Source organism: Chrysemys picta, chromosome 4, assembly GCF_011386835.1.
Source record: "Chrysemys picta bellii isolate R12L10 chromosome 4, ASM1138683v2, whole genome shotgun sequence".
Classification (NCBI taxonomy): domain Eukaryota; kingdom Metazoa; phylum Chordata; order Testudines; family Emydidae; genus Chrysemys; species Chrysemys picta.
Genome location: NC_088794.1, coordinates 80,186,941 through 80,202,467, shown reverse-complemented (window position 1 = coordinate 80,202,467; position 15,527 = coordinate 80,186,941). Strand labels below are relative to the sequence as shown.

The window sequence follows — 15,527 nt, the reverse complement described above, 5'->3', positions numbered from 1 at the left end:
CCACCACATAAATATGTAGGTCTCATAAAATAAGAGTAAAAAATGATGTTTAAAATCACAGGGCAGCTTTAACAATGTTAGTCTTGTTGACTTAGATGAAATGCTGGGTAGAATATTTGGTTTCTTTTAAATACACTGGTAATACTAGCTAACAGTACTGTCCTTACAAGGAGGAAAAAGTGACAACTAAAACTTTTTCTTGTAAAGAGAAAAGAGTGTTAGCTTCCCTCACTGAAAACTGCATTTCAGCTAGACTCCAAACCAACCTATAAGAAACAAACAAAGAAACAAATCATGCTCCTTCATTCAGTTATTGGTGTCCTGGAGATAGAGCCCTGGGTGGATACAAAAATCTGTACCCGCATCCAATCCACGATCCGTAAACATCCAAGGATATAAAGCAGATATCTGCAGATTTGCAGGGCTCTACCTGGAGACATAGTAGAACAAAAAATCTGGTGTTGTGGCAATGATAAAGTAATTTTAATATGACGCTAGTATGTATCATTATAAAGAGTGTTCTCCAGCCAATAATGAATGTCAACCAAGTTATAGCAATGTTAACTAACGTGAACTGTTTTTCATAACAATAGTAATTTCATTTCTCCAGCTCAACCAAAAGTTAAAACGTAACTGCAATAAAATAATTCCTGTCATGATGAATCTATATTTTAATCATACCTAGTTCTGTGCAACCAGATTTTAAAGCTCACATGTACTACTTGGGGGGGGGGGGGCAGGAGGGTTTTAATGTTGCCTAATCACTGTTTGTCACTGATTGACAGTTGGCAGAAACACAATATTGCAACATACATGCATCAAGATTGCAGTTTTACTGATGAGTCAATGCAAATAGAGCTGTCTCTACTGAACTTGTGAATCAGTTAAGAGTATATGTTTTGAGAACATGGTACTCAAACAAGGCAAGTCCTGAACAAGAAATTCTGCTCAACTGAAATATTCTGCCTGTACTTCTGGAAAATAGTTTTTAGTAGTGTCCATGAAATGCTACACACTGTAAAAAATAAGTGGCTGCAATAAAGCATGGAAATTGTCAGCCCAAAAAGAAAAATGTTCAGAGTACATGAAAGTGAATTACAAAGAAATCCCAACATAAACTAATGTTACAACTATGGTTAAGGTTGAGAATTTGACTTGGAGTAGGGATTGTGGGCTAGATCTACAAAAAGGACATAGGTGTTTAACTGCCACCTGAGCACATGCACAGCCACTTTAGTCAAGGCACCTAGCTCAGGTGCCTAGAGTAAGGTAGGATCTTGTAACTAAGCATTTCCTCCATCTATCTTGCTGCAGGACCTCGTCTGGTAGGTATTTTCAGAGGATACCAAAACCAACACAAGACAGCTAGAGGATGAGGAGGTGCCCTGTTTTAGCCCACTGGTTAGTAACCTCCCCAAGCATTGTATAGGGAGCCTAGGCACCTAACTCAGAGCTGTGGATTCCACTGGGTGGCAATGTGCCTAAATTAGGCACCAAAACACTGTGAATTGCATTGCCCAAGCCCCATGTCTTCTTTTCCAGAAAGCACTTATTACGGGCACTTCTGGAAATGAGTAATACAGCATCTTCTAACAGCAAGAGCAATAATACGCAATCAACCTGGTAAGCTTCCTCTTAAACAATTCTTAGGGAAACCTAGACACAGGTACTATGCATTAGAGATGTACTGCACTTTTACTGTTCACTGAAGTCTAAGAAATTTGTTAAATCCACATTGCCCAAGGTAAGCTAACCTTTTGTATTGGGGCCTACTGCTAAACAGCTGTGCAGGAACCAATAGTAGAAAGCATCACAAAAATGAATCTTTTGCAAACTGGTAAAAAGAGAAAGATGATGGTAACTTCAGTGATTTAACTAGTGATGTAAACTGAGGCAGAGTCATCAGGGCAAAGACAAAAATCACAATCTCCTGAGGAAAATATCAGTGTTAAGAGAGCTGAATGGAAAAGGAGAAGCAAGAATAAAAAGTTGTGTGCATTCAGCTAAACTGAAAAAAGAATTTGTTTCCAATCCGTCATTTCCTTAGGTTTGAATCCTCTTATTTGTCCATATTGCCCTATATTATTAGTATACAATTACAGCAATGTTATGATAATAGAAAGATTCAGAATCCAAACAAGTCAATTCCGTGTCACTAGTGTACTGGCAGTCTGTATTTAAAGAAAAGCTACAAAGCTCAGCATGACAAAGATAGATACACAAAAAGCATATCATGTCACTCACCTCCGTCCTCAAAAACTCAAACTTGTGAAAACATGATGGATATTGCAGGCACTGAAAGCAATTTAGTTCAGCTCTTGATCAACATAAGTGGTGTGAGAAGTAACTGTTCTCTTTTAAAGAGGATTTAAATCAATCATATTTTAGTTGCTGTCCAACATTTGGTCCAAATGTCCTTACTCATTGTAGACCTGACACTTTTACTTACAGTTTTAAATCCCCAAAACTCTGTTATAGCATGAATTTTTCCTTACTAGCATTAATAATCATTAAGGCTGCATGTCTGTCATAGAGTGACTTTCCGTAACTTTTGCAATGGCCGGTGCTGGCTCATGGGGCTCCTTGACTAGCCAGCCCCTGGGCCAGCAGCAGCAGTTTGGGTGTGTGGAAGGGGGCTCAGGGCTGGGGGAGAGGAGAGGGCGCTTACCTCGGGTGGGGGAGAGGAAAGGGGGAGCTTCTCAGCTTCCACCAGCATGTCCCTGCAGCTCCTAGGCGGAGGGGCCAGGGGGCTCCATGCACTGCCCGCACCTGCAGGTGCTGCCCCCGAAGCTCCCATTATCTGCGGTTCCCGATCAATGGGAGCTGCAGAGCCAGTGCCTGTGGCAGGAGCAGCATGCAGAGCCCCCCTGGCCACCCTTCCCCCTAGGAGCTGCAGGGACATGCGGAACTGGGTAGGGAGCCTGCGAGTCTCACCAATCCTCTCCCCTCCAGTGCCAGAGGGGGTCCTGGGCTGCGCGCCACTGCGCACCCCACCCCAGTGCCAGAGAGGGTTGCGGGCCGTGCACCACCACCTGTCTCCCCCCCAGAGCACCCCAAGGCCCGCCCCCCCCCCCAAGTTTTAGTTAGGGGTATATAGTAAAAGTCATGGACAGGTCACAGACCGTGAATTTTTGTTTACTGCCCGTGACCTGTCCATGACTTTTACTAAAAATACCTGTGACTAAAATGTAGCCTTAATAATCATCAACTAAATGTAGCCCTAGTAGTTGTTTTACTTTTTAAAAGTATAAATCCTACCAAAACGCTACTGTTATAATAAAACAAAAATTGTCAGGCAAGATGCAAATTGTGAACAAAATGGCAAAGAGAAACTACAAACAATAAACTGAAATTAAATAGTGAAATGTTCCAACAGGTGCATGACTGGCACTTCCTTGGCTGTTTGGAAAGGACCCCGGGTTCACACTCATTAACATTATTTTTTTTCCTCAGAACTTCTAAAATTCAGGGATTATCTGTTTAACAAATAGTGACAGGGATTGAGTGAGTTATCAAATCCACAGATCAAATTGGTCACAGCACCACAATCAGAACAAAAGCCCCTTGGCTCCCAATCTTGCATTTAGTCCACTAGACCACATTACCATAATGTATTTATGACGGTCAAAACAGAGAATTATCAACAGAAAATGTTTATACTAAAGCCAGATCCTTCTTCCCTTTACACACTTTCCTATTTTTCCCTTGGGACCTTCAGTCTAGGTCCTTATCCCAAATTTGGGACTTGGTAGGCTCATATGGCTGAGATATTGAGGCAAAATAAGTTGTATTTCAGGGGGCTGAGGTTATCCCTCAAGCACATGTTCCAGATTTGACTACACATAAGCCTGTATCTAAGACTGATTTTCCACTGTTTTCTTTAAACTAATTTAACACACAGTGTGTCTGGGGTGCAGGGAAGGTTAAGCTATACTTAGGGCCTTACCAAATTCACAGCCATGCAAAACGCTTCACAGACCGTGAAATCTGGTCTCCCCCCATTAAATCTGGTCTTGTATTCTTTTACCCTATACTATATAGATTTCATGGAGGACACCAGTGTTTCTCAAATTGGGGGTCCTGACACAAAAGGGAGTTGCAGGGGATCACAAGTTTGTTTTAGGGAGGTGGCAGTATTGCCACCCTTACTTCTGCGCTGCCTTCAGAGCTGGCCAGACAGAGAGTGGCGGCTGGTGGCCGGTGAGCAGCGGCTGGTGGCCAGATACTCAGCTTTGAAGGCAGTGCCCCCCCAGCAGAAGTAAGGGTGGCAATACCATACCATGCCATCCTTACTTCTGCACGGCTGCCTTTAGACCGGAGCAGCCAGCAAGTGGCGGCTGCTGTCTGAGGGCCCTGCACAGAAGCAAATCATACCGGGACAATATCATACCATGCCATCCTTACTTCTGCACTGCTGCTGGCGCTGACTCTACCTTCAGAGCTAGGCTCCCAGCCAGTAGCTGCCACTCTCCAGCTGCCCAGCTCTGAAGGCAGCACCACTGCCAGCACCAGCGCAGAAGTAAGGGTAGCAGTACCACAACCCTGCCCCCCCCCCCCCAACTCCTTCTTGATCAGGACCCCTACAATTACAACACTGTGAAATTTCAGATTTAAATAGCTGAAACCATGACATTTACGATTTTTAAAGTCCTATGACTATGAAATTGACCAAAATGGACCATGAATTTGGTTGGGCCCCAGCTATATTACAGCTTTCATGTAGTTTTGGATGCATGCAAGCAGTTCATTGGTGAGAAGTTTTGCTGGATCACGCTAATCTGGATTTGCCCTGTCCCCCACTGACACATTCCCACAGCAGCAGTTCCCTGTTACTAGCAGGGAAATGCATCTCCCGCGGTTGCGGGGGGACAGATCAGGACCACGCCAAAACTGGAGAGACCAGGCAGGCCAGCCCCACGCGGGGCAAAGGTGGCGACCAAGAGTAGATCTCCGGGCCTCGGCCCGCCCACCCACCCACCCCCTCCGGGCAGGGACTCAGGCCGAGTACAAGGAAGGGACTCAGCGCAGCTCGCTCCTGTGGGAGGGCCCCAATGAAGGGAACGAGAAACCTCAAGGGACCCGGCGGAAGCCCCTCGCTGAAGAGGGAGCTCCGGGCCGCTCCGGGGCAGGGTGGGCTCAGACCAAGGGCGGGGGCAGCCCCAAAGAAGCCGACTCACCTGCCCAGGCGCCCAGCCCCGGGCCCAGCACCACCGGGCTGCCCAGCACCCAGACGCGGAGCCCGGCCAGCAGGCGGTAGGTAGCCCGCACGGTGATGTACACTGCGCTCAGCACCCCCACCCAGTAGAGGAGACCGCCACTGGGGAGAGTTCCCAGGACCTCCATGCTGCGGGGGCGGCGGACAAGAGCACACTAAACCCTGCGGGCCGGCCCTGACCCACACCCGTAACACCGCCCGCCCACCACTACTTCGCCATTGGCTAGGCTGCCTCTCACTCAAAAACATGCTCCTCTTCCATTGGATAGCGCTTCGCCACACCGCCTCCAAATCTACGGGCCCACACCAACTGCCTTCTGATTGGACGATGGGGATACTCATCAAACGCTCCCATTCATCAGGCGCCTGCACGCCCCGTTGTCGACTTTACGCTTCTACAGCCTTTGGCAGAGGCACTTGTCAGTCTCACACACCGTTCTGCGGCCGTTGGTGCCGTCGGGGCGGGTAGTTTGAACTAAGGTGCAAGGTGTCTGTCAGCTAAGCCCCTGGAATCCCCCGCAGGGGAGAAAGAATCCCCAGACTGGGCCCAACTAGGGGGACAAACGGGCACTGTCTGGGGATCTCCTTCCAGCCCTGAAGGCAGGAGATCCCAGCAGCTCACCAATACCTGTAAAGTGAAGCTTGCAGTTACTGACTTGCAGCAATGTATTTACCACCAATATTGTCATACATCTGCATAACTATGTATAAGTGTACCAGTGTTTAGGTACCAGATCTCATTGCAAGTAGGGCCGGGGCCTTCCTGCTCCTGCTTTTGGACTGTCATCAAAGCTGACAGTAGGGAGACAGGAGTCCAGCTGTGCAGTTGGGCAGATGCCTAAGCTGCTAAAATCTACAGGGCAGAATGTTTGACTCATATCATGGCACAAGACCACATATATCAGATATCTGTGCTGTGTCACAGTATGTAAGGGACACAAAGGTTCTATTTTCAATAGGATGCAGAACCATATCAGGGACATTTTGCTTCTCCATTAGAAATGTGCAAAGCCACCAAATCTTCCTCCTCTGAATGAATAATATTAGGAGCTTGCTATGACACTTATGAAAAAAATAAGAGCACCTAGAAATGACAGTATAAGACAACTTTATTTCAGCTAGGACCTACTACAAAGATTTTCAGCAAGATCTCTTCTTGATGTGAAAAGTAAGTATATTGTTGCCCTACTGGAAATAATCAGGTTGGACCTAGTCAATAATGATGTTAAGAATTTCAACAAAAACCCAGCCTGCTGTAAATAGTTTTGGTAAGTTAGTAGATGAGGCTCTTCCCACAGAATCAAAGCTTCAGTAATGTCCCATCATAGATAGTGTTAGCAACAACTAGGCTAATGCAGGTACTGTACCATCTATCCAATGACATGCAATTCCAATGTCCTGTTCACATGTACTGTAGTCATTAAAGATTGGCACTTTTTGCAAGCAGAGAGGGATTGTTTCTTGTCCTAGCCAAATTGCCATTATGAGTAATTACATTTTGCCTACCTTTTTTTCTCTCCCAGGTTCATGGACACACAGTATTTTCCGTCACTTCTACTTGTTACCTTTAAGAACATAAATAGCCCCAATGAAGTAAATTAAGTTATGTGGGTGATTATAGGTTTGCTTTTATAATTTATGGCAGGGGTTCCGGGGTTCCTAAAGCTATGAATAGGTGCTTTCTCCCCCTCCCCTCCCCCCCGCCTCAGCATTTTTTAAAAAATAAACTTAATCATAATGAAGGCCATAGTTTGTAAAGCAGTTTGAGCGTCTTTGGGAGGAGTGATTCTGTAACAGAGTGCTTGGAGGGCCTGTTAGCCTAGTGGCTGGCATGCCTGACTTTCAACCCTTTGTTTGCCTGGTCAAGGTGCCTTAGTTTTTCAGGTAGTGAGGGTAGGAGGACCCAGGCCCTCCCACTCCATTGGAGGGGGCACTCCAAGCAGGGAGTCTAAATCCACTTTCCTGGACTACTTCCTACCAGCATCCCTTCAAATGGGGCATGGCCCCTATTGTCCAATTTGCTGGGATAGCTTGCCTCTCATGGATCTTGGGCGGTGCCCAGCCACGGTCCAGGCTCCTTTGGGCAGGGCAGTCATAAGTTTGGACCGCACCAATCAGCTGTTTGGTGGCGGGTGGGAGGGGGTGGAGCAGAGCGGGAATAGGCAAAGTGGGAGCAGGGCCTCAGGAGGGGCAAAGTGGGGGCACATGTGGGAAAGGGCAGGATGATGGTGGGGCCTTGGGGGAAAGGGTAGATTGGGGGCAGGGCCTAAAGGCAGAGCAGGGGTGGAGCACCCACCCGGACAGAAGAAAGTCAGCACCTGTGCCCACGCTGTCTCTGTCACCCACCTGTGCCCACGCTGTCACCCAGTTACCAGAGACTCCTAGGTCTCCTCTATAATCTCCCTTGGCTGGAAGGCTATCTTTCAGATAGGGCAGTAGCTAACTCCTGCCTGTTCACCAGTCAGCCTGAACTGGGCCAGACTTTCTCCTTTTCTCTCCCATCCAGGCATGGCATTGGCTGCAGGTATAATTGGGTGAGGCTAGCTGGACCCAAAGGCTCTCCTTAACTCCTGCCATGCTGATGGGCACTTTTTCCATTTCATCACAGGTTCAAAGAGTTAAAATATATTATTATTATTATTAGTGTATGACTGTCCAGAATAATAGTGGTTCAAGCACATGCCTGTAAACGGAATAAACCATAAATGTAGTTTCTGTACCACAGAGTTATTTCTCATGTGTTATGCTCCTTGATGCATCAGGTTCCATCTTCCCATCATTCTGAGTTGTGTGCTCCAAACATTTTTAATATACGTTTTCGTAAAACAGATGAAGTTCCCCCAGTTATGTAGGTCACGATAACAAGAGTCTGTTATTAGGGAGTTGCTGGGTCAGGGAGATTTAGTTCTCATATCTAAGATGATTGCTTTGCTTTTAGTCAAACAGATTGATATTTATTGACTTCGTTTCCTCGTTTACATTGCTTCAATCAGAGCTGGCCCTATGTACAGTAAAGCAGGCCAAAGGTTGACGCCCTTCACCTCATGCAAGCTCTGCCACACACAGGCTGGCCCTATGTCCCACAGCAGGATTCCACAAGGATGAGACAGATCTCTGCGGGACACCCCTTTTCTCTAGTATAGCAATGAGGCCAGAAGAAGAATCAACACAAGCCCTGATTTCAGCAACTGGTGCCCTACTCAAGCCTCTTCCCTCCTTTCCCCATCCCACCCCTCCCAAAACCCCAGGCTTCAACTTGCCCTCTTCCACTTTGGTTTTCTTCACTCTTACCCTTATTGTTCTTTATTGGCCGAGGTTGAGTATGGAAATGATTATTCTGAGTTGGCTTCCCCTCTAAGTCATCACTGGAACATCGTATTGTGTCAAGTATTATTGCTCTGGTTTCACTGTTGGAAGTGCTCTTGTGCAATTTTGTAATAACCTTAGCATGTCTGGTAACCTGGGCCATGTTTCCATGCATCTTATGCTGTATCCTTCATTTGTTGAACTCATCAACCATAAATCTTCTGTGCTTAAGGTCTTGTATTCTTCCACATATCTTTTGGATCATACCCCTTTTAACCTCGCCATTCCACTCCTGAGCATGGCCCTGTAGAGTCACTGGAAAATCTCTGTGGCATGCTGCAAATTCTATCTATTTAGCTACTTATATGACCCCATCACTATAATATCTGAGCACCTCTCAATCATTAATGGATTGTCTCTTCATAACAACCCTGTGATATAGTAAAATATAATCCCCATTTTACAGATGGAGAACTGAGGCACAACGTGGATTAAGAGACTTACCTATAATCACATAAAAACTCTGTGACTGAACAAGGAATTGAACCCAGGTCCCTTGAGTCCCAGTCCAGATTTCCATTCAATAAAACATCTTTAATATTCTAATTTTACAGCAGATTTATTTAAATTGGAAAATAGAGACTATTACTGAATAATACAACAGCCCAATATAGTAATATGGTAGGTCAGGGTTGTTTATTTTGATATTAAATTCAGTCTATATCATGCTGTTCCCCCACTTTCAGTTTTCAATATTTCATAGATTTTGTATTGACATTACATTGCATAATAGCATAATGCAAGTTGTCAGAGATGAAGCTGGAGGTTGAGGCCTGATCTACACTACAGGGTTTGGTCAACGTAAGCTGCCTTGCACTGACCTCACTGTGGAAGTGTCTTCACTTAATTTTGGCTCCTGCCGACATAAGTACCTCCCTATGCTGATTTAATAACACCCCCTCCAAGAGCGGCACAGAGTCAATGTAATTAGGTCGATGTAATCAGTGTAGACACTGCATTGATTACATCAACTGCTACTGGCTTTCAGAAGCTATCCCACAAAGCCCTACACTGACAATACAATTGATACAATTGCTTCTGGTGAGAACGCGTTCCGCCGACACAAGGAGCCGTGTGCACACACAAGCAATTTAATAACTCTAATGACTGTATGCTGACGAAAGTTAAATTGACATAATATAGTAATCTAGACATGGCCTTAGTATGTTGGAAGAGGAAAGTTGTGGGGTTTGGCACCTGGGGAGGCATAGGAAGCAGTTTGGAATTTTGAGTAAAAAATGAGCTGGATATTTCTACTAAAACGGTCAGCAGAGAAATAGTCAACAGTGTTGATGTTTAAATTGTCATGTTCTAGCATATCAACCCATTTAGATTAATGCGGCAGATTGCGCCTCTCTTAGCTATTGTTTTGGCTGGCTGAAGGTCCAGGAAGAAATCACTGATTTATAGTTCGTTCATATTTTCATGACCATCTTTACAACCACAAGGGCTAGAAAAGTTTAGATTCTGGAGCACCATTCTGTGTGTGGGTAGATTCTACAGCTAATTCCGTGGCCTCAAATTCACAGATCCCAGTCACAGATCCCTGTGGTCCTATGTTGCTAACACAATAGCAGAAAAGGATGTAACTTTACCATAATCCACTCGCATGTAACATAAATCATTCTGCCAACCAGGGCCAGTACAGCCTCCACAGCACTTCCAGAGCTGAGAGTGAGAAATTGGGATTAGAAATCAAAACTTGATATTTAATGTGGCAGCGCAGACAAAGCTGGGCCATAGGGCCCATTTGACAGCCTTTTGTTTAGTGTGGATTTTGTACTGGTTTCTCTGCTAGTTTTATTTTAGTTCTAGTTCTGGATCATCTCAACATCTTTCCTAGTTCCTGTCTGCATTTTTATGCTCTCAGTAGGTAACAACTAGGGACGAGTAAACTGGTTCCAATAGGAATTGATCCACACCTTCACCCAAAACTCATCTCACCCGTTTTCATCTGTTAAAGCGTGAATCACTATATGATGGAAAGATTTTATGAGTTAGGTGTAATTTTTTTCATAGATAAAACTGAAAGCAATCTCTTAGATTATTTTATAATCCAAACCTGTGCTTTAAGTAAGATGGGCCCCTGCTCTACCATCTCAATAACTTTCTTGCCTTTACTGAGAACAAGTCTAATGCACCTGCTGATGTGAAATTACAAACAGTACACACAAGGCTGTAGAAACATTGAAGCTGCATACAAGACCAGCCCACAGGCAAGAGGTATAAATTTGTCAGCAGGAAAACCAGAACGTAGGGGAAAATGTGTAAGATGTGTAGCAGGCTGATTATCCACAGGAAAGTGAATGTACTACTTGTGCAATACTATAGCATGGGGATGGGATGGAATGCTTTCCCAGTCACACCACGTGATCAATTTATGCCTGAAACATGAGAAAGTATGACTGTGGTAACTTTTGTACTAGTTAATGTAAATACAACTGTGGCAGTGTACTCAAACAATTTATCCTATATAATACACACCTTGAATACTGGCTGTGCAATGAGCATCTCAGTGGAGATGAAAGAATACAGGGAGGAAATGCATCTTCTCCCTAGGTCACAGATAAGTTGTGTGGCTTCAGTGCAGCCATTATTGCAAACTTGAGGCTGTATTACCCCATATTCTAATGCACAGCCTCCTCAATGGGAAGAAAATGAGGATCCATGTGACAATGGATCCTACAGCTCTGACATCTCCCCTTTCACACTGGTACAAAGAGTGCTGGGAAACTACAACTCCCATGAGGCATCAAAGTGGCTCAGCCACAGGGAGACACCATGGTGCTTCATGGGAGATGGAGTCTGGCTGGGGAACAGAGCCAGGAGGAGACAATGGAGGGCAGAGGGATACAGAACTACATCTCCTATAAAGTACAACAGTGGCTCAAGGGGAAGGAGAGATTAACGTTGATTCAAAATAAAATGTTTGTTTGGCTCAAACCAAAATGTAACATTCTCGGTTTCCGGATAGAAAATTCTGCCAAAATCTATCTTATCCCCTGGAAAACTTTGATTTCAACATAATCCCATTTTCCTGCAAGAAAATATTTCATTCAAAAATTCTGACCAGCCCTAATATTGGGCCAAATCCTGTAATCCTCGTTCAGGCAAACCACTCACTGAAGTTAATACAGATTTGCCATTGACTTCAATAGGAGCAGGATCAAGTCCTCTAGAGGCAAGGCTTTTTGAGATCAATTTATTACTATTATTATTTATGGCTCGTATGAATATTAATATATTAAACTAGTATTATTTTTTACTTCTCCCTCTCCCTTGCCCCACACATGCAGGGCATATCCAAATCTTGCCACTTCCTCTTTCTCAACATCGCCAAGATCCACTCTTTTATTTCTATTCTCAAAGCAAAATCTCTCACCCAGGCCCCCGTTATTGCTTGTTTTAACTACTGTAGTACCCTTCACTTTGGCTTCCCAGACACCATATATTGCTCCTATTCAGTCCATGCAACATACAGCAGCTACATTCATCTTCCTTGCCTGTCAATTTGATTATGTCACTCCCTTCTTTAAAACTCTTCTCTGGTTTCCCATCCACTATCAAATAAAATTTTGATTCTGGTCACCACATTCTAAGCTCTATATAACTCTGTCTCTCCCTACTTATCCAAGCTTGTCAAGCTTCATGTTGCTCCCATTCCCTCTGCTCTGCTAATGCTCCCAGCCTTGTCCGTTTGTTTGTCAATCTCTTCCATGCCATCTTCCATGTACTCCCCTATGCCAGGTACAATCTCCCCGAGCTCACCTGCAAAGCCTCTATGTTCTCTGCTCATAAGTGCCTCTTAAATATCCACTTCTGCTGTGCTGCTTACAGTGAATCAGACTGACTTGCATATAAATTGTATTTTATTTTCTGTTGTTTCCATTCCATTTTCCCTAACCTTTGTCTCGTTTGTCCTTAGATTGTGAGTTCCTTGGAGCAGGGACTGTCCTTGAATGTGTGGAAACTACCTAACACATACTGGGTGCTACCATAAGTAAAAACTGAATAATATTACTGTAATGCCCTGAGACCCCCATTCAAATCAGAGTCCTGTTGTGCTAAGCACTGTGCAAATACAGAGTTTGAGAGACAGTTCCTGACCAAAGAACTTACTTAAGACAAGATACAACATATTGGTGCAACAAACAAGTGGAGGGAATAAGGTAATGAGGAGACAGGTTGTGTGGCTTTAGATGAAATATACTTGGAAGATCATTGACATTATTACATTAATTGCAAAGTGTAACAAGCCCAAGTGAATGAGACTAAACCATGTTTTCATCTTTTTAAAATACTACATTTTTATTTTAATAACAAATACATGCTTGCTATGTTTCCTGTTATGAAAGAACATACAATAGCATGTCACTCCAACAGCATACATTATTAATACAAATCTAAATAAATTATAGAAGCCTGTGTGCATAATCAAATTGTATCAAACAATTAAATCTACTGTGGAATTTAAGTTTTGTTGGGTTCAACAACACAGTGTAATCTGGATTTCTTTGCCCTTGAACAAGCATATACATTAGGTTTAATGCTGGTAATGCAGCAAGCTCAGCATGTTAACTGATACACGTGACATAGGATTGTGATGTAGGAAAATATCTTTGTGAAGAAGTGGATAATTAGCCAAGTCAGCGTGATGTGGATTTATCCATATATCCATTACTATTGATTCTTGGTTTTGATGACAATGAATAAATTTGTCCTTAGAGCAGTTTGAGTTGCCACTAGTAAAATTTTGCTGACTTTCCGTATTAATACACAGAATGAAGTAGCTATTGAGTAGAATAACTTAGCTAACAATTTATTTTTTCCTGTTTATACATCTGATCCTGACAAAGCACCACTCAGGATCAGGCTCTCAGAGAGCTTCCTCCCTAGCAAACCAAAGCTGTATATTATTCAGTGAAATTTGGTTACATTTTTTAGATCTGTACAATTGATAAATGGAAATGTAGGGCCCAATCCTGCAGCCGGTAGTCAGGCAAACCTCTCATTGTCCTCAGTGAGGGTATTTTCTGCATAAGGACTGCCATAGTGAATTCATAATTACAATAGCAAGGGCAAACTTGCAGGACTGACTTTTTTTCCCTTTTGATGCTGTTTCTCTACCTTACCTTTAGTTAGCAGCAAATAATACTCAACCCTTCCAGAATTTATATAATTAATTCCTAGGAATGCTTTGATTTAAATATACAGCGGTTATGTATTTTCGGTAAGTCCAAACATGCATGTTAGTATGTGTATGAGAGGTGAAGAAACAACTCTACTATAATTTTAAGAGAAAACAATACAGCTATAAAATTGTTTTTACTCCATGATTGTGACAATCAGGTCCCAGACTTCCAAGGAAAGAACAATGCATCTGAACCCCAAAGAATGAGCAATTGAATCAACTGGTTGTATACAATGTTATTGGGTATAACTATATGTCATATAAAGTCTTCTGTGAACACTTGTAATGTTCTGAACTTAATGGTCATTAGGAGCTATGTATACAGGTTATAGTTATGAATGTATGCATGTATATATGCATAGAAAATTGTAATTTTAACTGTGATGCAACTACAGCATCACCTCACAACAGGGTGGTGAAGCAATCAGGCAGGGAGAGAAACTTTTCAGGCGAGTTGTTTATATGAATCCAACTTTAAGTACCCATCCATAGTCCAGCCAGGAAGAGACAATTGTGGACCATTAAAGTTGATGGAAAGACATTGAAACTGAAAAGAAAACACCAGTCTTGGAAAACTAAGGCTATGTCTACACTACAACTTATGTTGGCATAGCTTATGTCGCTCGGGGTGGTGGTGTGAACAAATCACCCCCCTGAGCGACATAAGTCACACCAATGTAAGCGCCTGTGTGGACAGTGCTATGTTGGCGGAGAGCTTCTCGTGTGGACATAGCTATTGCCGTTCGCAGGGCCTGGAGTAGATGAACTGACGGGAGCACTCTCTCCCATTGGCTTAGAGTGGCTACATTACAGAGTGTACAGTGGTTCAGCTGCATCAATATGGCAGTGCTGGTGTGAGATCTCTAGTGTAGACATTCCCTAAGAAAGGAGGAAGTTTCCTCTAATCTGGAGAACCATGAGTCATCATGCCAGGAGAAACACGAAAAAGGGGGGGAGGAGAAAAAAGCCTTTTAAAAGTAGGTTTAGGGCTGAGGTTTTTTAATGCAGAAACTGAGGGCCAGCATCTAGGCAGGATACATTGGGAAACTGTTCAAAGGCAATAGGTAACTTGTATTAGAAAAGGGAAATTGTCTAATATAGAAGTGTGAATCCTGAAGTTGCGTCTTAATGTTTATTTTCTGTGCTACTTGTATGTGTTTGCTTTTTCTTACTATTTCAACTCTGAATCTGTGATTTTTTTTCTATTGAATACACATTTTGTTTATTTTTACCCATAGCAGGGCTCTGGTGTGCAAATTGTATGATGTATGTGTCCCAAAGTGAGCTGATAATGGGGGGCTGTTTTCGCACTTTCAGGAGTGATGAACCAGAGAGGAAAAGTCCGAGTGGCTGGTAGTTAAGACTTGAGTAGATGGATTTGGGGAGACTCAGAGCTGTTGGTATTACGCTGCAAGGAGTAACTAGGCTAGTAGAAGCCAGGGTGAGACCTTTGTGCTTCTAGGCTGGCTATTGGTATCAGGGCTCTGAACTATAGCAGCATAGCATTAAGGTCCCCAAAAGTACAAGGCTGGCGTGACAGAACCCCTTACTGGTCCGGGTTGATCCCCAAAACTTCACAATGACATTGTATAGAGAATGCTCTCTCCCATCTACAAGATAACAAGAGTCAGATTCTTGCATTGCTTTTGACTGGGATACAGTGGAATTATAAATCATTAGAAAGAACATGTGCTCACTGTGGTTGCACCATATAGGACTTTTCTTATTATCTGTATATCAGGGGTTCTCAAACTG

The 15,527-nt window shown here is 43.5% G+C and overlaps 1 protein-coding gene across 2 annotated transcripts in view; it reads right to left on the bottom strand.

The window, feature by feature from the left end:
• Positions 1-15,527, bottom strand: part of HSD17B12 (hydroxysteroid 17-beta dehydrogenase 12) — a 253,973-nt gene that overhangs the window by 154,516 nt on the left and 83,930 nt on the right. Inside the window, exon 1 of one of the 2 annotated variants that reach the window (XM_005286751.5) lies at positions 5,178-5,451. The exons of the other annotated variant lie outside the window; for it this stretch is intronic. Coding sequence (XP_005286808.1) covers positions 5,178-5,343 — 166 coding nt within the window. The 5' untranslated portion in view covers positions 5,344-5,451. Of the gene's footprint in view, positions 1-5,177; positions 5,452-15,527 lie in introns of those variants that run through there. 2 annotated transcript variants of the gene reach the window in all.